The sequence below is a fragment of the Pipra filicauda genome, unplaced genomic scaffold, assembly GCF_003945595.2.
Source record: "Pipra filicauda isolate LSUMZ 115617 unplaced genomic scaffold, ASM394559v2 scaffold181_size1560634_pilon, whole genome shotgun sequence".
NCBI lineage: Eukaryota > Metazoa > Chordata > Aves > Passeriformes > Pipridae > Pipra > Pipra filicauda.
The window spans coordinates 230,985-253,780 of record NW_024104289.1 but is presented as its reverse complement, the minus strand read 5'-3'; the positions used below and the strand labels follow the sequence as shown (position 1 = coordinate 253,780).

Here is a 22,796-nt window from a genome sequence, read left to right as displayed (position 1 = left end):
TCTAGAGAAGAGGCAGCCTCTGGATGGGAAAACTATCATTTCCTACATATGTAAAATGCTTAAGTGCTTTTTTTTTCCCTCTTCTTTTTGAAGTCTGCCATCTTAATTAAATATCTGATTTTGAAATCCATATTCAGGCAGCATCCAACAGACTGCAGTTCCATTCACAAAGCCCCTTGTTTTTTGTTTTTGTTTTTTTCCCCTGGCTTTCCTCGTGTTTATTTGCAGGGCAGCATTTTGTTTTCTCTGTGAGCTGTTTGGAAAATGTCTTCACAAGCACTCTAGCCAGAGGGTTTGTATGTCATTCAAAAATAAAAATAAAAAATCTCCACCTACTGAAAAGTGAACAGCACAGCCCTAGCAACCAGCTAGTGCTTTCCAACCAGAGGAAGGGACGTTAAACAAGTAAGACCAAATTACATCTTCTCTTTGGCCAGGGATGCTGTAGAAATGCCAGCTAGTGATAAGATTAATCCTAACTGAGAGTGGAGAGAGCTGCATTTGTGGTTTATTTTATTTTTTTCATAGTGGGTTGTAAATATAGCCTTGACAAAGCAGTTCTTGTCGGCACGAGCAAGGTGTTCAGCTGGGAGCTCTACAAGGGGGACCAGCCTCTCTAAAAACACCCCCACACCCCATCTTGCACTGGTTGTGCACACAGGAAGGTAAGTGTTGTTTTCTTGGAAAGCAAGGAAGTTATTTGAAATGGTTTGACGGACAGGGAGGGCACTGTCAGTACTTCCCTCTCAGGTGTGTTGTCGATGACGTTGTGCCAGGGGTGGATTTCATGCATCTGTCTCCTCTGTGCACCTTGATATCTCATCCATCTGCTGTGTCTTAGATCCATCTGTCTTAAAATCATGATTCCCCCCCCCCCCTTTTTTTTTTTTTCCCTTCCTACTTTTGTGGATGAAGGAAATTTAAACTGCTTGTCATCATTAGCTATTCCTTATTTTCCTAAGGACTCTATTGCACTCCTCCAAGATGGATTTTCATTCATGTTACCTGTGTGGTTTTCCTTAATCACTGCCAAGAAAAAAAAAGCAACCCGAAGTCTTGAGTGTTCTCTTATGTTTTATATGTATTAGACGAAAGCCATTAAGAGGAAAGAATGGAACATACATATGGGGAAAGCCGTGCTGTGTTAGTGGCCAGCTGAGGCTCCTCTCAAAGTTTGGGAAGTCACAGGCAGCCTTGATGTCCTTCAGCAGGCACAAGGAATAACCACTGGTGTTTAATTATTATTGTCCTCTTTCCTGTAGTGCACTGATTTGTGAGTTGCGTTTCTTTGGCTCCCTCTGCTCCCACTCTTCCCACCCTCTTCCTCCTGCAGTCTGTTGTCTGTTCTGGTGTTCTGCAGTTTGGTTCTTTGGTCTGCTGGGGTACGAGGTCCCATTTCCTCTCTGCCCATCCATGTGCTGGTAATGGTGTGCAAAGCCCCAAAATGATTCTATGCCTTTCCCAGGGAAGGACTCTTCCAACATTATTTTCCTATCACAGCAATTTTACTTCCTGACTGCTGGATGGGCTGCACTGTGCTGGGAAGGTGGCCAGAGCAGGATGTGCTATTCCAGGCTGATTTTCAATGACTACTTTAGGACCAAATAACCGGAGAAATGGGATTTTTTGTTGTATCATCTCCAGCTGTTCGGCTTGGGGGCTTTTTGTTCTTTCTCATTTCACCTCTCCAAGTTTCTCAGCTGTAGGCTGGGTCAGGCTGCTGACAGATGCTCTGTGAGTGGTTTTTGGAGATTGGTGTGTTTGCAGGGACTTGCTTCAGTAAGTTTTATCTTAAAATTGCTCTCAGCAGCATAGCTCCTTTGGCAGAAGCAGTGGAGGAAGCTCTGTGCAGACTGACAAGTATCTTTCCTTGGAAGTAGAGCCAGGTAAGAGTGGAATAGATGCTGGAGATCTCTTGGATCCTTTTGGCACCACTGTCTGCCACTGCTGCTCTCGTCAGCACAGCTGTCCTAGGGTTTTTGGCAACCATGGACAAACCCTTTGTTTAGGAAAAGCAAGGAGTGCTTTTTTTGGAAACATGAGGGGTGACTGTGCCTGGATGAAGTGCAAGGATGGTGCCTACGAGCCATGGCTTTATTATGCAAGTGTAAATTAGCAGTTCCTTGTCCCCAGCTCATGTATTTCCTAGACAGAAGATGAGAAGCCAGGGATGCCCTGTGATTATGGAACACTCTGTTCCTTTGTGTGTTTTTAGCCTCCAGGAGGCTTTTCCTGAGCAGCCTCCTCAGTATTTAATGCTGTATTTAATGCTTGATCATGACCTGCGCTGAACACACTGATAGTGAGGTGGGAAGGCACCACTGGAGGTCTCCAGCCCTTCCCCTGCCCAAAGTAGGGATTCCCAGGGCAGGCTGCACCACACAGGATCCAGGCAGGCTGTGAGTGTCTCCAAGGATGGAGAGCTCAAAAGGGCAGCCCTTTCAGTGCTTGCCAGTCTTGCAGGAACAAAACTTTTAAAAATAGGGTTTTTTTATTTAGTTTTTTTCCTTCCCCCTTTTTAAGTCTTAAGTGGAATTTCCTGAGTTTTAATGTGTGCCCATTGCCTCTTGTCATGTCACTGGGCACCAGTGAGAAGAGCCTGTTTCTGCCTTCTTTACTCCCCCATCAAGTATTTCTGCAAGTTGCGGGCGCTCCTGATTCCCAGACATTAATTGACTGTTGCAGGTTTGTGGTTGCTTTGCACTGTTGGTCCTTCTTCACTTAAAACTGTGAGGAAGTCAGTGTTTTGCCTGGGGGCAGCAGCAGCCCCAGACTTTCCATGTGCCCTTTGCCCTCAGAGGGAAATCCACCACAGATCTTCACACTCTGCCTTCACAGACACCCATATTTGAGCAGGACCTGATTATCAGAGCCAGAAAATCCTAAAGCAGAAAAAAACAGACTGTCTTTAATAATGTTGAAGTGAATGTATTTGCAAAAGCTGCATTTTCTGCTCATTTTTATCAGGCACTAAACCAAATGTCTTGTAGGATCTGTATATTGTACTGGTTGAAGGTGAAGGTTTACATTGTGTTTAAAATCAGGCTTCCTTCTTGAAGGCTGAAGGTCTTCAGTAACAATGCTGCAGCATTTTTTAAGATTTGCACCATCTTAACTTACAGGTATTTTGACTGTTTCAATTCTCTTGGCCCTTCTGACTCTGACAACTAAATAACAAAGCAAGGCCTTTGTCAAAAATGCAGCTGCCTTTGTGCTGTCATTCAAAAGTCACCTTAGGGTTTGGATCTACTTCATGTAATCCAAGTGTTGTTATGGAAGATGAAATGTTCGTTGGCATTTTAAGAATAGCATTTCAGCAAAAGCCAGCTGGCAGCCTCCAATAAGAGCTACTTCCCAGCTGGGTCAAACCAATAAGGTGACTCACAAGAGGGAAAATTCAGTTTATACCATGAATTTTTTGTTTTGCTTTGTTTTTTAGTAGACTCTTTTTCAGGACTTCTGCCAGAGATGCTGTGAAAAACTTTCTTAATTGCTTATGTTGGGGCAAATGTCAGCAGCAGTGTGGCCTAATACAAAACCCAAATGGCAGGGCATGCAAAGGTTAAAGCAAGTTTTCCTTCCTGGTGTTTCTTTAGCTTTGTTCCCTAACTATATTTATGGCAGAACAGTCTCACGTGCCTTAGATGAAAGCCAAGGCAATCTGGGCTATTTTGGTGGTTTGTGTGTCCCTTGTGCCGGGATAGAGAGACTGGGAATTCCTCTGGCCTGTGCAGCTCCACTGCAGCCAAGTTCCTAAGCACCTGCTTAACTTGTAGCACATCAGGATTTCAGGTCTAGTTCACCTGCCCAAGCAACATGTTTGCTTTTCCAGACTCTGCTGGAAATACTCCTTTGGGGACAACCTCTGGCTTTTAGGAGTTTGAGGGTAAGATCAGGTAAAAATCTTTTTAGGAGTTTGAGGGTAAAAATGCAATCACTGTTAGAGTGTGAATCTGCTAGACTCAGAGCAATGTCTTGGCAGGATACTCTTTGCCTGTACACTAAATCCACCGAGTCATGGCCATGTGAGATATTCTGCCTACAAGCAAATAGTTGCATACCTGGAAATTCTGGATTGTCAGATATCCAAAAATCTTGACCAAATGGTCAGAATCCTCTTTTTCTATACCTGCAAACTCTTGGGGAGGAAAATATAGCAGGCACATACTTGGTTTATTGCTGAGATGAAGCTTCCTTTTAGTGACAGAAGTGTCTCCTGTGTGAGCTCCTGGAAGTGCCATGTGGGATTTCAATGGCATGGACCTGTGGGCAGAGCAGGCCGTGGGCTGACCAACAGTAGCATCTGGGTCATCAGGTTGGAGCTTTGATTCCTTGGTGCCAGTTCCTGCCTGGTGGTGAACACCTCTTGGTCTTCTGCTGGTCAGCAAACGATGTTTGAATTCAGAGAACACACAGTGAAATGAAATTGTCTTTTGCAGATTAAATTGCAAACTTGAGAGTTTGGACCCAGCTCACGCACCCGGTGTTTTCTTGCTCCTTATGGTGTAGCTGGTGATTGTTCCTGAGAAAAGATGATGAGTGATGCAAGTGACATGCTGGCTGCAGCTCTGGAGCAGATGGATGGCATCATAGCAGGTAAAAACTTGGGGCAGCTGGCTCCTTTTGCTTTTTGGGTCCTCCCTTCTCAGGAGGACAGAGTTCCAGGCTGAGAATGGGATGTGCTTGTAATTGGTTTAGCTCTGAAGAGTTAAAACATGACTTGAATTTTCTTTTTCTTTTTTTTTTTTTTTTTTTCAAAATTGGAATGCTTTGGCTCCAAATATTTGGCTTGGACCTACCTTGAACATGTGAATTTTTTATAAGTACCTGTAAATTGTAAGTGACCCTAGGAGAGGCATCACAAAGAATACAACCTCTGCTTTTTTAGTGAGTTAGAAAGTAAAGTACACAACACAGAGGAGCAAAGCAGCAAGAATCTAATGGTTTAATCCTGTTCCAGCAGAGCTGTGCAAACAGCTACCCTAACTGAAAAAAAAATTCTGCAAGTATAGCAACACAGTTATAAAGTTTTTAATAGTTCCACTTAAATAATTCCCCTTAGGGAAAAAATAATCGTACAGTGCATGGTTTGTTTGAACGACTCTTCTCTGCAGTTTTCCTGAAGATCTTAAGGACACATGGCAGGAACAAATGTAAAGGGGATTCAGTTTGATCATAATGATCTCTAAAAATACATATAAGCTGTGACTTTAGTAATTTCCGTAAGTAGACACTGGTATTTGGATCCAGTCAAGTATTTGTGTTTCCAAGAGCCTGAGTTAGTAATGGCAGGATGAGGCTTAATATAAAAACAAAATGTGATGTTGGAATGTTTAAGTCACCACAGACTTCATTTACCCATGTCTCTGGACAGCCCTATAAAGTAATATAACAAAGGGGTATCAGCTCCTGTGCTGTTGTGGGGATTTTTTTTCTCCTTATTTTTTTTAAAGGGAGTTTAGCAGAATACTTGGATTTTTGTGGCTTGCCAGATGAAATGAATGAAAGTTCATGGAGGTGCATATCATTGTAGTTTCTAAAAGTTGACAGTGCAAATGAAAGTCTGTCATGAACACATCTCATTGTGCCGAGGTATTACAGAATTAAGGTCACAAAATCAGTGTACTGGAATTATAGTTGGAATTAGCTAGGTTGACTTAAATCAACCTTAATCTTGAATTCATACTTTCCCTTCTTACTTAATATGTAGCAACTTCTAATGTAGGTCAAATATACATACTGTGGGTTTATGCAAATGAGAGAATTTTCTCTTTATTAACATGCAAATGTCAGTGCTACCATGTCAAATTGCTGGGTTTGAAATCTATTGCCGTGGAGGAGTGATTTGGTCTTTTTATTTATCTTTGTATTTTCCTTTATTCTTTTAAAAAATTGAAATTCCTTATAGCAGCATAATATATTCCTACATGAAAAATGCAGGGCATGGTTTCCTCTGGACACCATCACTGCCTGCCTGGGATCATTCAATCTCTACAGGGTGACTTAGGGAGTGTGTTCTCCCCAGCATACCTTTTGTTTTCGATACATCCTGGGGAGCCTTGAACCCACGGGCACGGTTGTGGCGTTCCCAGCCCTTGTGGATCAGCCCACCTCCTTCCTGCTGGAGCTTTCACAAATGTGTGGGCAGAATCCAGCCCCAGCGCTGAGTTTGGCTGGAATAAACTCCTGCCAGGAACAACCACTGCCATTTCCCAGCGTCCTTCCCGCTTTCCTGGTGTTGACACCATGTGGTTTTGCTCCTTCCAGGTTCCAAGGCTCTGGAATATTCCAACGGCATCTTCGACTGCCAGTCCCCCACCTCCCCCTTTATGGGGGGTCTGCGGGCGCTGCACCTGGTGGAGGATTTGCGGGGATTGCTGGAGATGATGGAAGCGGATGAGAGAGAAGGACTGCGCTGCCAGATCCCAGACTCCACAGCGGAGGCTCTGATCGAGTGGCTCCAAAGTCAGATGGTACAGTCTCACCTTGTCCTACCCCCTAACAGGCTCATTTTGTGTCTTAGCTAGACTGGCTCTGCTTTATGCAGGTATTAAAAAAGTTTGGAGTAAGTTTTGGGCAACCAAAGGGAAGAGATTTTGGGTTGGAGGTGCTGCTGTGGCGCCTTGGAAAAGCTGGTGCTCAAATACCTGTTGCGATGGGTTGGGCTCTGCTTTCTTTGATGGGAAAACAGAGGGAGCAAAAAATATTTGGTCACTGCTGTTTCATGTCAGAGGGCTGGGGAAAGACATTTTTATAAGAATCAGATGCTTAGGTGGAGGGAAAAAGTTTCTTTCAAAGGAGGGCAACCAAGATGGGGAAGGGCCTTGAGGGGAAGCCATGTGAGGACACTGAGGGCACTTGGTGTGTTCAGCTGGAGAAGAGGAGACTGAGGGGAGACCTCACTGCAGTTACAGCTTCCTTGGGAGGGGAAGAGGAGGGGCAGGGACTGAGCTCTGCTCTGTGGGGACCAGGGATAGGACCCAGGGAATGGCCTGGAGTTGTGTCAGGGAAGGTTTAAGTTGGATATTAGGAAAAGGTTCTTCCCCCAGAGGGTGGTTGGGCACTGACCAGGCTCCTCAGGGCAGTGGGCACAGCACTAAGGCTGACAGAGCTCAAGGTGTGTTTGCGTGATACTCTCAGGCACATGGTGTGAGTCTTGGGGATGGTCCTGTGCAGGGCCAGGAGTTGGACTTGATGATCCTTGTGGGTCCCTTCCAACTCGGCATATTCCATGAATACTTTTCACTAAAAAGCATTTTTGGCAACATGTTTTCTACAGGAACTGGTGTTATTATTGAGCTTCCTTACCTGATTCACACAGAATCGAGTGGTATAAGCTCAGCATCCCTTTAATTTGGTTTAATATGGTTTAAACCAAACCATATTTATATTTTCTGTGTTTGTGAATCAGCCAGTTTTTGTCACCTTACTTTAAAAATACACAGAAATATAACTGACAAGGCAGTTCTTTCCCCACAACTTGGTTTTCCCAAAAAATCAAAGATTATTCAAGTGTAGGTTACCTGAACACTACCCTGGGAAATAAAATTGTGTACTTACCAAAAGGTGACTTAAACAGCATCATTTTTGAAGGAGCTGTGGTTTTGCCTCCAGGTGTCCTTTGACTTGTGACTTCCGAGCAGGGCCAAGGAGGAGTCCTTGTGTTTGTAGTCTGTGGCAAGGGTTGTGTCGTGGTGGTCCAGGTGTGTGGAGGTTTTGGGGAAGCTCCAGCACTGGAACTCAAGAAGTTGGGGTGCAGATCTGGTGAGAGCTGGGTGTGATGCAGGACTGTGGTGGCTCCGTGTTGTGTGCACCCTGTGCGTTGCCACTGTTGGGACAGACAGCCAGACAGCCACTATCTCCTGGTCCCTTCCCAGGATGGGCATCACACCCCCTAGAAAGGATTCAGTCACCCTGGAGCTACAACTGACCTTGCAGAAGGTGTTTTTTGTCTCCACAAATGGATTTATTTCAGTGCTCAGAGGACTGCAGGGTGCAGGACTCTGTGTGCTGTGGCTGGTGCTGGGTGACCCTTCATGCCATCTGCTGTCATGGGGGCTGAGCACAGCAATGTGGGGTGTCCTAGTTAGGACAACTGAGACCAGTTCATCAGGGTATGGGTGTAACCCAAAACTGTGTATTCTATAGCCTTCCATGCCATTTCCCAGAAACTGTTATCAATGAACCATTTACACCCTCTGCCCATAGAGCCTGACTCCTCAGGCTATAAACTAGGTGTTAAGAGGCCTGTGAGATAGGAGGATGCTCCTGTCCTCACACCCTTTGTGGAACTCCCCGCCCTGAGGGAAGTGCTGAGCATTTCTGCCTGAACTGCAGGATATATAATCTTGGAGTCTTGGAACATTTGGAACCACTCTGTGGGATCCAGAGAAGGACTGCAGCTCATCGCTCTCAAACAGACTTGGGTCACCACCCTATACTGGACTCCAATCACCACTTTTGACCAGACTGCAACGGCTTTTCCCCCGGCATCTCACTGCAATCACCACTTTTGACTAGACTGCAACTGCTCTCCCACCAGCAGGTTCTTCCCCTCTCCCTTTACTTTGGACTCAAGCGGGGCCCAAGGAACACCACGTTGTTCATGCCCCAGGGTACTGGGTTATACATTTGGGTTTTGTGGGTTAAGACCAATTGTTTGTTTGTATGCTTGTACTTACTGTATTATTTTAGTAAATTGTTATTCTGACTTATAATCTCTCCTTTGAGTTGAGTTCATTTCCCCTGCTGGTTAACTTTTAAACCAGCACATTTTTGGCCGCCCAACGTGGGGCAGAGAGAGAGAAGTCAGAATCACAATTTCACTTTAAGCATTTGTCTATTTGGATATAGAAACTCCCTGATCACCATGTTGTTTGATGCATTCACATGGATGTTGTATTTGAGCCTGTTCATATTTCCACAGATGGGGCATTATTTGCCTGTTTTGATGCTCTCTTTAAGACCAGGGAGAGGGATCCAAATTGCTTTATTAGTATATTATGTTTATGTCATTCTAACATCAGAAGCAATGAGTTTCATTGTAAATGTGTATTCAGTCCTGTTTGCCTGTCCTGGTTTGGGTTGCTACCTCTGGGGCTTCATTAAAAATCGTACCCAGCCCTTTGGGGGAACAGGGAGGGATGGTTGTTTCCAGCCTCTCACCTCCTTCTTCCCCTTCAGACCTGCTACAACAGTTTTTGAAAATATTGAGTTCCCTTTTGATGTTAAGGACAGTATAATGTTATTGTTAGTGTTGCTCTGTCTGCTCTGTACTGTGTACACCATGTTTAGGGTCAGAACAGGGCCTTCTAGGGAGGTTGTCTGGACACCTGCCCTGGGAGCAGATAATGCTGAGTGGCATGGGAAATGGGAGGACATCAGCCAGTATTTGGAGAAGTTTTCTCCTCCAATGATCTGGAAATTCACCCCTGAACAACTGCAGGATCCTGTTAGCATGATAAGACTGGTGAAGGAAAAATGCTCTGGCAGCTCCAGAGATGGCCAGCTCACAGCAACCTGCTGGGCCCTGGCCACTGCCTACCGGACACTACTTGACATGGTACAGCACTGTCAGGGGGAGGAGAGAAGGACCAAATCCGCAGGCACCACGTCCACCCAAACCACAGCTGAGTCAGAGGGAGAAAGAAATAAACCAACCGGCACCGTGTCCACACAAACCATCGAGGAGCCAGAAGAACAACCAAAACCAATAGCAGTCGCCCCTGTCCAGAAAAGGAAATCAAAGACTAAATCAGTCCGTATAGCAAATGATGACGGAGAGGCAGGACCTTCACATCCACTGGAGGAGACAGAGCCAGAAATAATCACTCGGTCCCTATCCCTGGGTGAGCTACGCGAGCTCCGGAGAGAGTTCACACGACAGGCGAACGAGTCCATTCTGACCTGGCTGCTCCGAATCTGGGATGCCGCAGCTAACGATACAATCCTAGATGGGAGTGAAGCCAGACAGCTGGGGTCCCTGTCTCGAGATGTAGTCATTGATCAGGGGATTGGAAGGAGGCAGGAAACTCTCAGCCTCTGGCGGCGACTGTTGTGCAGTGTGAGGGAGAGATACCTTTGCAAGGAGGACCTCCACGTACAGCAAGGACAGTGGAACACGATGGAACAAGGTATCCGGTGCTTAAGGGAGTTAGCTGTACTGGAGATAATCTTTTCAGAGGACGAAAGATTCCCTAAAAGTCCAGATGGCGTACAGTGCACCTCCCAGATGTGGTTAAAGTTTGCACGACTCGGGCCAGAAATGTATTCCCGCTACTTAGCAACGCTGCAATGGAGGGAGGGAGAGGACAAGGTGGGAGCATTGGTTAGTAAACTCAGGATGTATGAAGACACTGTCACCGCCCCATTACGAGCCCACGTCTCATCTGTGGAAACCAAACTGGCTGAACACGTCAGAAGCCTGGAAGAGAAAATTGAAGAGGGACACCAGAAGCTAAGAGAGGAAATTAAGGAAGGGATCTTCCATATCTCACCAGGACAAACAAGAGTCTCTGCTATTAGGAGCCAGCGTCCCCCAGCTAAGGAGAGAAGGTACACTCCACGTGGCGATCTATGGTTTTACCTCCGTGAGCACGGAGAAGATATGAGGAAGTGGGATGGGAAACCCACCCCTTCCTTAGCAGCCCGGGTACGTGAACTGAAAAGAGGAACAAATACCATAAAGAACTCTTCAAGGGTAAACGCTGCTCCAGTCTCTCGTGGGCAAGACTCCAGACGATACAGGAATGATGATACGTCTGATCCTCTTGAAGGGACCTCCAGGTCATACCCACAAGAAGAGCACAATGAGTACCATGACCAGGACTAGGGGTGCCCTGCCTCTAGCCAGGTAGAGGAGAGGGACAATCGAGTCTATTGGACAGTGTGGATTCGGTGGCCTGGCACATCAGAGCCACAAAGGTATAAGGCCTTAGTGGACACCGGCGCACAATGTACTTTAATGCCATCAAGATACGTAGGGGCAGAATCCATCTCCATTTCTGGGGTGACAGGGGGATCCCAACAGCTGACTGTACTGGAAGCTGAAGTGAGCCTGACTGGGAAGGAATGGCACAGACACCCCATCGTGACTGGCCCAGAGGCCCCGTGCATCCTTGGCATAGATTACCTGAGGAGTGGGTATTTCAAAGACCCAAAAGGACTTCGTTGGGCTTTTGGCATAGCTGCTGTGGAGACGGAGGAAATTAGACAGTTGAACACCTTGCCTGGTCTCTCAGAGGACCCCTCTGCTGTGGGACTGCTGAAGGTTGAAGAACAATTGGTACCGATAGCCACAGCAACAGTGCACCGTCGGCAATACCGCACCGACCGAGACTCTGTGACCCCTATACATAAGATGATCCGTGAACTGGAGACCCAGGGGGTGGTCAGCAAGACTCGCTCACCCTTTAATAGCCCTATATGGCCAGTGCGTAAGTCCAGCGGAGAGTGGAGGCTGACGGTGGATTACCGTGGACTCAATGAAGTCACACCACCCCTGAGTGCTGCTGTGCCGGACATGCTGGAGCTCCAGTACGAGCTGGAGTCCAAGGAATCCAAGTGGTATGCCACCATTGACATTGCCAATGCCTTTTTCTCCATTCCTTTGGCAGCGGAGTGCAGGCCACAATTTGCTTTCACTTGGAGAGGTGTGCAGTACACCTGGAATCGACTGCCTCAGGGGTGGAAACACAGTCCCAGCATTTGCCATGGACTGATCCAGACTGCACTGGAAAAGGGTGAGGCTCCAGAGCACCTACAGTACATTGATGACATCATTGTATGGGGGAACACGGCGGGCGAAGTCTTCGAGAAAGGAGAGAAGATAATCCAGATTCTCCTAAGAGCCGGTTTTGCCATTAAACGGAGTAAGGTCAAGGGACCTGCTCAGGAAATTCAGTTCCTAGGAGTGAAGTGGCAAGATGGACGCCGCCTAATTCCCATGGAGGTGATTAACAAAATAGCAGCCATGTCCCCACCAACCAGCAAGAAGGAAACACAGGCTTTCCTAGGCGCTGTGGGCTTTTGGAGGATGCATATCCCCGAGTATAGTCAGATTGTAAGCCCTCTCTACCTTGTGACACGGAAGAAAAATGATTTCCAGTGGGGCCCCGAACAACAACAAGCCTTTGAACAAATTAAACAGGAGATTGCCCATGCGGTAGCCCTTGGGCCAGTAAGGACAGGACAGGACGTGAAGAACGTGCTCTACACCGCAGCCGGGGAGAATGGCCCTTCTTGGAGCCTCTGGCAGAAAGTGCCTGGGGAGACCCGAGGACGACCGCTGGGATTCTGGAGTCGGGGATACAAAGGATCTGAAGCCAGCTATACACCAACTGAGAAAGAGATCCTGGCTGCCTATGAAGGAGTTCGAGCTGCCTCAGAAGTAATCGGCACCGAAGCGCAGCTCCTCCTGGCACCCCGACTACCAGTGCTGGGCTGGATGTTCAAGGGAAGAGTTCCTTCCACACATCACGCCACCGATGCCACGTGGAGTAAGTGGATCGCTCTGATCACGCAGCGAACCCGGATAGGGAACCCTAATCGCCCTGGGATTCTGGAAATTATCACCAATTGGCCCGAAGGTGAGAGTTTCGGACTATCCTCTGAAGAAGAGGAGGAGAAGGTGACACGGGCTGAGGAGGCCCCACCATATGACAAGCTACCAGCAGATGAAAGGCGATATGTGCTCTTCACGGATGGCTCCTGCCGCATTGTAGGGACAAACCGAAAATGGAAGGCAGCTGTATGGAGTCCCACACGGCGAGTTGCAGAAGCGACCGAAGGACAAGGTGGGTCAAGTCAGTTTGCAGAGCTTAAAGCCGTTCAGTTGGCTTTGGATATAGCTGAACGAGAGAAGTGGCCAAGACTCTATCTCTACACTGACTCATGGATGGTGGCCAATGCTCTGTGGGGATGGCTGGAGCGATGGAAAAAGGCCAACTGGCAGCGCCAAGGGAAACCCATCTGGGCGGCGGAGATGTGGCAGGACATCGCTGGCCGGGTAGAGAAGCTGAGTGTGAAGGTCCGTCACGTAGACGCTCATGTAGGCAAGAAACGGGCTAATGAGGAGCATCGTAACAACGAGCAGGCGGACCGAGCCGCCAGGATTAAAGTCTCTCAGGTAGATCTGGATTGGCAGCACAAAGGAGAATTATTTCTGGCTCGATGGGCCCATGACGCCTCCGGTCACCAGGGGAGAGATGCAACATACAGATGGGCTCGTGACCGAGGGGTGGACTTAACCAAGGACATTGTCTCACAGGTCATCCACGACTGCGAGACGTGTGCTGCCATCAAGCAGGCCAAGCGGGTGAAGCCTCTATGGTATGGTGGACGGTGGTCAAAGTACAGGTATGGGGAAGCCTGGCAAGTTGACTACATCACGCTCCCCAAAACCCGCCAAGGCAAGCACTATGTACTGACCATGGTAGAAGGAAGTACTGGATGGTTGGAGACATACCCCGTGCCTCATGCCACTGCCCGGAATACCATCCTGGGCCTTGAAAAACAAGTCCTGTGGCGACACGGCACCCCAGAGAGAATTGAGTCTGATAATGGGACCCATTTCAAGAATGGCCTCGTAGACACCTGGGCCAAAGAGCACGGCATTGAGTGGGTGTATCATATCCCCTACCATGCACCAGCTGCTGGAAAAGTTGAGCGGTGCAACGGACTGCTGAAAACCACCCTGAAGGCACTGTGTGGGGAGACTCTCAAACACTGGGAGCTGCATTTAGCAAAGGCCACCTGGTTGGTCAACACCCGAGGCTCCATCAATCGAGCTGGCCCTGCCCAATCAGAACTTTTGCATACTGTAGATGGAGATAAAGTCCCCGTGGTACATATGAGAGGAATGTTAGGGAAGACTGTATGGATTAGTCCCACCTCAAGCAAAGGCAAACCCATCCGAGGGATTGTTTTTGCTCAAGGACCTGGTTCCACCTGGTGGGTAATGCAAAAAGATGGGGAGACACGTTGTGTACCACAAGGGAACCTAATTCTGAGTGAGAATGGTCTGTAATGTTTCATTGTATATATATGTATATATATATAGATGTATATAGCTTTAAAGGGATATAGTTTTTTTAAAGGGGGTTAATTTGGGCATGACATGGATGGCATAGAATAAGGGGTGGATAATGTCCTAGTTAGGACAACTGAGACCAGTTCATCAGGGTATGGGTGTAACCCAAAACTGTGTATTCTATAGCCTTCCATGCCATTTCCCAGAAACTGTTATCAATGAACCATTTACACCATCTGCCCATAGAGCCTGACTCCTCAGGCTATAAACTAGGTGTTAAGAGGCCTGTGAGATAGGAGGATGCTCTTGTCCTCACACCCTTTGTGGAACTCCCCACCCTGAGGGAAGTGCTGGGCATTCCTGCCTGAACTGCAGGATATATAATCTTGGAGTCTTGGAACATTTTAAACCACTCTGTGGGATCCAGAGGAAGACTGCAGCTCATCGCTCTCAAACAGACTTGGATCACCACCCTTATACTGGACTGCAATCACCACTTTGACCAGACTGCAACAGCTTTCCCCCAGCATCTCACTGCAATCACCACTTTTGACCAGACTGCAACAGCTCTCCCACCAGCAGGTTCTTCCCCTCTCCCTTTACTTTGGACTCAAGCGGGGCCCAAGGAACACCACGTTGTTCATGCCCCAGGGTACTGGGTTATACATTTGGGTTTTGTGGGTTAAGACCAATTGTTTGTTTGTATGCTTGTACTTACTGTATTATTTTAGTAAATTGTTATTCTGACTTATAATCTCTCCTTTGAGTTGAGTTCATTTCCCCTGCTGGTTAACTTTTAAACCAGCACATGGGGACAGATGGGGGCCTGGGACTCGTTTCTTGCAGAAAGGTTTGAGGGGAGAGCCTTCTTTTTCTGGTTTTTTTTTTTTTTTCCCTTTGCTTTGAACTACTCCTTTGAAAATGCCTGAAATTTAATGAAGCATGTGGGAGCTTTCCCACTGTCTCCAGTGGGATTTGGACCTCGCCTCCACTGTCAAAGTGTGGCAGCCAACACTGAGATCAGGAGGAGGAGACGGGAGTGACATTAGAGTCAGATCTTTAAAACACACAGAGTTCCTGCCAACATCAGCATTTCCTTCCTGCCTAACGAACAGCAGTGAACATTGCTGTAACTAGTCTGTGTGGAGCAGAAACTGAGGGACATAACAGGTTGCATGCAAGTATGGCCTTTATAAATCAAAAAAAAGCCAAATAAACAGTCTTGGAAGGCGAACATTTTTCCATGGTGTTCAGAGTAATCTGTAGTCCACGATCGGTGATGCCGATCCACTTTGGGGTAAAGGGGCCCAGCAACGTGGCTGGAGGCTGCAGTGCCTGCTGAGATTAATAAGGTGTGACCTCTTGTGATGGCAAATGTGTGAGTTAGGGATGCCTGGCTGTTGGGATCTGGAATGAGGTCCTTCAGACCCGTGTGATGTGGAATCACCATGTGGCAATGAGACAGTGATGGATTTTTATTGCATCCATGGGCTGAGTGGGAGGGGAAGGGCTCTGTTATGCCGTTCAGTTTAGTGTGTCTTGACCACTGAGGAAGATGTGCAGGGGTTGTGAGTACCAGAGATTGCAGAAAATTCCATCAATGCCTCAGTTATTCCTCAGTCTACCTCAAATTATTCCCCTGTATTCTCTGGCATCCTCAAAGCCCCTGGGAGGAAAGACTAAGCGTTCTACTTATACTTTGCTACAACCACAGGATTTGCAGGTGTCACCAGTGTTGCCAGTCCCTGTCTCAGCAGGAAGGTGTTTAGATTGATATTAGGAAAAGGTTCTTTCCCCAGAGGGTGGTTGGGCACTGAACAAGCTCCCCAGGGCAGTGAGCACAGCACCAAGGCTGCCAGAGCTCAAGGAGCGTTTGGACACCACTCTCAGGCACATGGTGTGACTCTTGGGGTGTCCTGTGCAGGGCCAGGAGTTGGACTTGATGATCCTTGCAGGTCCCCTACAACTCAGAATCATATTCTGTGATTCTGTGAATGATTTGCAGGAAGGTTTTTTGCAACTATGCCCATCCTTACCGAGAAGGGAAGACATTTCCTTTGTTTGAAACTCATTTAATCCTCCACTGGGCTGTTCCAAGCTGCTGGAACTGGTGTGTGACATCCCATCCCAAGCTGTAAACAAGCCTCTTGTGTCTCAGGGGAAAACAAAAATAGCGTTTGCTGCTTCCAAACACTGTGTCACAAGAGAAAAATCCTCTCCTGGCCCTACAGGGAAACCGCTGGTGCCTGAGTTGGGAAAAGGAGATGACAGCAGTCTCCCAAAGTTGCTTCTGTAAAATGGGGCAGAGCACTCAGTTCTGCCATGCCAGGATAGGCTGCCCTGTGTCCCTGAACTGCTTCCTTTGTGCTCCTCTCAATGTATCAGGGAAGTCTGTGCCCCTTCAAAAAGGGCCAATGAGTTAAAATGCCTCATGCTGATTTATTTTTCTCTAACTGGCGTGTGCCAGGTGGCCACATGACACCAGAGCACACAGACAGTGCCTTGGCATCTGGCAGAGCTCTTTCAAGAGAATCCATGGGCTAGTGCCCACGGGGAGCTCAGAAAAGTTGTACATGCAACTCTCTGCTGCTCAAGTGAGGCAGTTTAACCATAACCTGTCATTCCAGCTCAAAACTGACCTCTGGGCTGCTGAAACCCTGCTCACATCTCCATGTGCACATGGAGGTCACGTGAGTGTCAGGGAAAAAATTACAAACAAGGACATTTGTTCCAAGTCTGGAAAGGGGCTGAGGCCTTTTCTAAGCTCAGACACTCTGCTTTTCCTGGGGACCAGAACTGTAATCCATAGCCAGGCCATAACTGTTGCAGAGTTCTGGAGATTTTTCAGAATTCTCTTGTTCAGCAGAAATATTTAGTGTATTCCAGTGTGTGCTTGAGTAAAGTGTGTGCTGTACTCTGGGAAAATGGAGCCTCTGGCTTGAACACAGACAGCAGGATCTGTAACATCATCACCACCAGCAAGACCATTTTAAATGAAACTCCACATTTTGCAGCCCTGTTGTGTCCAGCTGGAAGTTGATAGATCTGTCTCTTGGAAGGTAATTCTCAGAAATCTTGGTCCCAGTCAGGAATGTTGCTCCAGTTTTTCTTCAGTTGAAACAAGAGACAGTTTTCTTGCTGGTTATTACTTTTCTTGAAAGTGTTTTGGGTTTTTTGTTTTTTAATTTTTTTAAAAAAATACATCTTATGCAACAGCCTTCCCAGAAAGAAGAAACCAACTGTGTCTTGTTAAAAAGAGTGAAGGAAAGGAGTGGGTGAACATTCTCTTCCTACGTCTCAGAGCCATTTTCCCCAAGCTCCTGATCTGAACTTGTGTATATGGGTCCTGTTGAGTGCCTCTCCCTCTTTAAAGGATGTGCCCCTGGGATGAACGAGCCAGGATAACACTTCTTCTCAAACCCACAGCAAGTGCAACTGTGGTGTTAGCTTTGGAAGTGACTTTCTGAATTTATATATATATATATATATAATAATACATATTTTATTAATTCTTTTCACTCAAGAAGCAAATTTCTGAAGTTAACTGTCAAGCAAAACAAACTTTATGGCCTCCAAAGGTTTACTGAATTATGTAGAATCATGGAATCATTAAGGTTGGAAAAGGCCTCTGAGATGATCACCAAGTCCAACCATAGAACATATTCAGCTCATCAGAAGATTAATTTAAGCTGTGGGATCCAGAGTGGCTTGTGCAATCCAGAGTGTTGCTGCTGTCTCACAGACCAGCCTCAGATTTGGACATTTTTTCAACAAATTGGTTCTTCCAGGCGGTGACTGGGAGTAGTGAGAGTTAATAGCAGGGAATATTAGCTTTTAGAGAGAAATTTTCCTTGTGGATAAACATGGCTTGTAATCTTACTGAGGTATGTTGACCTATTTGGGCAGCAGGGTGGTTCCCCAGTGGAGGAAGCGGTTTGGTTAGCCAGAAATCATCTCATATTTCTTATTCATGGAAAAGTCTCATCTTCAAACCAAAGTGTGTTGTTTGATTCTCTTAGCGTGGGTGTACAGTACAGTCATATGGTTCAGCTTCTGCTTCTGTTGGGTTTAGCTATCAAAAGGTCCTATGGTAATGTGTGGCACATGGGTGTTTACCACCAAATACCTGAGATCCCTCCTCAAGTTTGCAGTATGAAAGGAGTCTTGTGATACTGTCTCAGCCTGTCATCATAAATTCCCTGCCAGCAATACTTTCTGTCTGTGAGAGATGTACCTCTCAAAGTTCTTGAAACACAGGACCCTGCTTCTTGTTCTTCATCCAGACTGGTGTGTTTTTTAACCCTGGAAGATGATACAGGCTCATTTATAGCACATTGTGGCGTGGCATCTTCATGCATCATGGATGAGTTCATCAGCAGTAAGAACAACCCATGCAGCCCTGATGGCAGAGCTGTCAAAAATCACCATTCCCAATCCAAAATGCATCAGTGTGGCTTAAAAAGCACAGCTTCTGCTCCTCTTCTGCTCTGCTGATTTATTCTGGGTTACTCAGTATTCATACTTTTGAGATTTTTATCTCTCAGTGGTAGTTTTAAATATTTCTTTCCAATTATAAAAGCTGTGTTTTTTTGAGATGATCACAGGACTCCCCAAGTTGGGCTCTGTGATAAAATATATTAAGGACTTTTTATGCTGCTGCTGTTACTGGGTCAGTTGAAACTTGAAACTGAGGACAGAGGTTGGTTGTTATTGTTGCATTTTATGTCATTCTTAAGTATGACATAAACTTGAGACCAAGCCACTCTTGAGACCTGGGACAGCTGAGTCAACCTTTTCCTTCCATTTTTTTCTTGGTGCCTAGAAGTGAATTAATTACATGTGTCCTTCCAGCTTTTTACAATTAATAGCCCATCAAGAAAAGAAAGCTCCCTTCTATTTACTTTGTAGTCAGGTGGAGGGATGGGAATTGCTCTTCGGGGTCGGATGGTTTCCGCGGGGCCGGGAGGAGCAGAGGAGGGGATGATGCTGACAAGGAGCGAGGGTGGTGCCACCTGCGTGGGGCTGTCCTTGCTCCCAGGTCAGGTTTACACTGCTCTGCACCTCCCTGCCTTGCTGCGTCGGGATGCGGATTGGAAGAGTTCCTTGCCGGGCTTTGATGTGTTAATTCCCCAGAGCTGCTCGCTCCGCCTGAGGAGCGCTGCTGCTTCACGGGCTCCGCTTCCCACATCTCCCACTCTGCCGCTGTTCGCCTCCATCCCGGGTTAGGCGGGGGAACCTGAATCGCTTCACCTCTCCCTCGGCTCGGGGGAGCCCTGACGGCGCTGGGGCTGCGGGTCCCTGCTTCGGCTTATCCCCACAGGCCCCGGCGTCCTTGGATGCATGAAAATAGTCATGACCAGCATGGAGTACAGCTGGGACATTCACGGGCACTGCGTGTGGCTAAATAAGGTAAGGAGCTCCGTGATTGTTCTGGCTCCTGCATTTCTCCCAGTGACAAGCCATAGCTGGGCAACGCAGGGAATGGGCATTTCATCCTCCTCTTGGATCAGGCACCAACTGTGCTGCTGTTGAGGAAAGGGAATATTGTGACACGAGTGCATCTTCCCTGTTCAATATTCATATTTACAAAATGTTTCAGGTAAATATCTCAGAGTGAAGGGCTGTCTTAAGCTGGTTTTCTTTCAGAATTCACTTTTATTGTAGTGAAGCCTTTAAAATATAATGTGCGGGTGGGGGGTTTGAGAGGGTTTGTGGGGGGTTTTTTCCCCCCTTCTCATTCTGTAAGGAGGAACTAAGGTGTAAACCTTAGGAAAAGCTTAGCAGCAGATCTGCCTGTCTGCTTCCAGAGCATGTGCAAATATTCAGAGGGATGAGCAGGGAGCGTGAAATGCAGGAGATGCCAGTTTGGGAGGGCAGTGGTGGGGGTCCCACACAAACTGGTTAAACGCTGATGAATTGTGCTCAAACCAGTATAAATGTGGGACAGAATCAATGCTTACAGAGGGTAAAGCTGTCACGGCTCTGTATCTGAATACTTTGCTTGGAAAACCTGGAGGCTCTTCCTGTGGCACACAAAGTGATGTTGAGGAAGCTTGGGCTGGAGGAACCCCCTTGCAAGGGACTCTCTAAGGCTGAGGGAACAAGCAGAACAGCAGCAGCTTTGTTTAACTAAGCATAGGTAATGTGTATTATAATGATGTGAACAATGTAAGCATGTTGATGAGCTCTAATTTAACTCCAGATGGTCAGGGAAGAGGTGTCAGGGACAGCTCACTTGCCCAACTGTTGACTTGCCTGTGGTGGTCCAAGCAGTCAGTGCAATCTGCTGCACAAGGAAATGATGCTGTGGAGTGGCAACTCCTTCTATACAAATCAAACTGCACATACAGCAAGAGCAGTGTGATTTGTGCTGCTTATTTCTCTCCTCCAAAGCAGGAGAGAAAATGAAGGGAAATGAGGGTATCAGCTGTAGTAGGCTAAAAATGACTTTTATTTTTGAAAGGAGAATTCAGCAACGGAGAGGAAATGGATTTTTTTTTTTTTTTTTTTTTTTTTTTTTTTTTTTTTTTTTTTTTTTTTTTTATTGGGAGGTTTAAACCAGCTGCTATTAGAAACTTCCATGCAGTTTGGAATGCTTACTCACTTCCAGGGAAAAGGGATTAAAGAACGAAGGCAGGCAAGCTATGAAAGTTTGGTAATGCATCTACTTACTCCAGGAATAATACCCTCCAGAGCAGCGTGGATTTTTACACTCAGATGATAACAGACAAAGCTTCCACACGTGTTTAACAGATTAGCCATGGATTGATCTTGCAGAGTTTCTAAGTGCACCGGATCTGATCTTATAAGGCATTTTAAGTAAATACTTAACCTCAAACTTCTGTGAAGCCTCAGTGGCATTTTGACAACTGTTCTTTTGTTTTTAGGATTACAATCTGTATTGGTAAATCTGCTTTCTCTTTCCATACAATGTCTTACTGTTAATCCCTAAATGGAAAACACATGCAAAGTCCAACTGCTTAATTGAAGATAGATTTGAAGTTGCTGATGAAAGAAGCCTTCTTTGGAAAATGGAAAGCTTTTCTTACACAGCTCATAAACTATGTTAATCCTGTATTGACTTAAATGATACAAATTTGATCCAGAACTACCAAGTGCCCCAAATATGCTGTTGAATCAAATATTTACTTTTCTTTTTTGCTTCTCTTATTCTTTTTTTCTCCCCCAAAGCGAAGCCATTGCTTTGCAGGGTGGGTAGTTGCCAGGCTAAGTCCCAGGGGGAGGATGCAGGTTCCCAGGTGGAGAGACACTTCTGAAGGACACACTGAGTGTTGCTCACCTAGATTTTGCACACACCAGGTCTCTTGGCATCTTTCAGACTTTCCTTTGTCCACTTCCTTGCTGTTAAGGCTCCATTCACCTCATCTCCTCATGCACTTCTTTCCCATATTCAGTGTTTGGGCATCTTCCCTCTATTTCTCTTCAGTCCCACTCATTGCCATCATTACTCTATTCTTCTTTTCATATATTTCATTTCCCCTCTTCCTTTCTCATCTGTCTGGGAAGAATATCATGCCAGGAATCAACTTTTTACCTCAGACAGCGCAGAGCAGTCTGAGGAAGGCATCTGTCCATTGCCTGCAGGTCTCTGGTCTCCACACCACCCTGAGAGGTGCTGGGGCTGCTGCTCTTGGAAATAGCTGCCATGGTCTTTTTGTGTCATCTTTTTCTCCACTGAAACCAAAGTTGGTGACTTTCTTTCCTTCTTGTACCTAAAATGGAGAGTCAGTCCTATCTTTCAGAAGTTAAAACAGTTCAGGCAAAAAGCCAACTGCTCCTGGGTTGTACACAAGGTTTTCTGGTTTTGGTCTGCTTTTATGCAGGTTTTAGAAAATATTTCTGGCAATGGCCACAAAAGTGATCTTTGCCCCCAGTACACACAGCTTGCAAAACTAAGACATCTCTGCAAGGTTTCTCCCAGAAAAAAGATGAACTGCCCTCAGCATTTGACAGGATGAGAGGAAACGGCCTCAAGTTGCACCAGGGGAGGTTTAGGTCAGATATTATGAAAAATTTTCTTCCCTGAAAGGGGAAAATTGCAACAGGCTGCCCGGGGAGGTGGTGAAGTCAGCATCCCTGGGAGGATGTAAAACACATGTGAATATGGCTCTTGAGGACATTGTTTAGTGGTGAACGTGGTCCTGAGTTGATGGTTGGACTTGATGATCTTGGAGGTATTTTCCAGCTTAAACTAGTCTATGATTATTTAAGCCCTTTTATTTGGCTTTGAGCGAGAACAGCCTTTGCTCCTGTGCTGTTTGGGGTTTCCTCCTCCCTCTTTCTGATGTCAATGCACAGCTCTGGCTTGAGCTGTCCCTCTCCAAACGCTCCTATTTTAAAGCCAAGTGCGACGTGCTGAGCAAAGCAAATTTTTGTGTCAGAAATGTGAAGGGAGTTTAGCAACAAAGGTGTCTTGGCAAGATGCTGAGCACAATGACTAACATTATGCTTTAACACCTCGTTGGTTTTCACAGCATTGTAAAGACATTTTCATCGTAATGTGAAACCAAGACCTCCCTCCCCACATTTTCTTCACGCAGCCTTTGGTTTTAGCTGATTTGTGTCTGGTTATGCTGACTGGAGGTATCAGGAGGATCAGTGGTTCGGGTGTTGATGTGGTGGTTGGGAGGCAGGGAGTTCAGTCCATGTTTTGGCAAGGACTTTCTTGTTAGCCGGGGTGGAGGGCTGTCTTTGCACTTCTGCTGCCTGCAAAGAGGGATGAATACCACTCTCCTACATCAGACAC

The 22,796-nt window shown here is 46.5% G+C and overlaps 1 protein-coding gene across 18 annotated transcripts in view; it reads left to right on the top strand.

Moving 5' to 3' along the window:
• The window catches only part of PPFIBP1 (PPFIA binding protein 1), a 78,576-nt gene that overhangs the window by 22,640 nt on the left and 33,140 nt on the right, over positions 1–22,796 (top strand). For 14 of the 18 annotated variants that reach the window (XM_039379966.1, XM_039379961.1, XM_039379968.1 and 11 more), the window contains exons 1-3: positions 417–665; positions 4,440–4,596; positions 6,268–6,473. In XM_039379966.1, coding sequence (XP_039235900.1) covers positions 4,533–4,596; positions 6,268–6,473 — 270 coding nt within the window. In that variant the 5' untranslated portion in view covers positions 417–665; positions 4,440–4,532. Of the gene's footprint in view, positions 1–416; positions 666–4,439; positions 4,597–6,267; positions 6,474–19,168; positions 19,439–22,796 lie in introns of those variants that run through there. The other 4 variants (XM_039379951.1, XM_039379963.1, XM_039379962.1 and 1 more) reach the window with 4 other exon arrangements.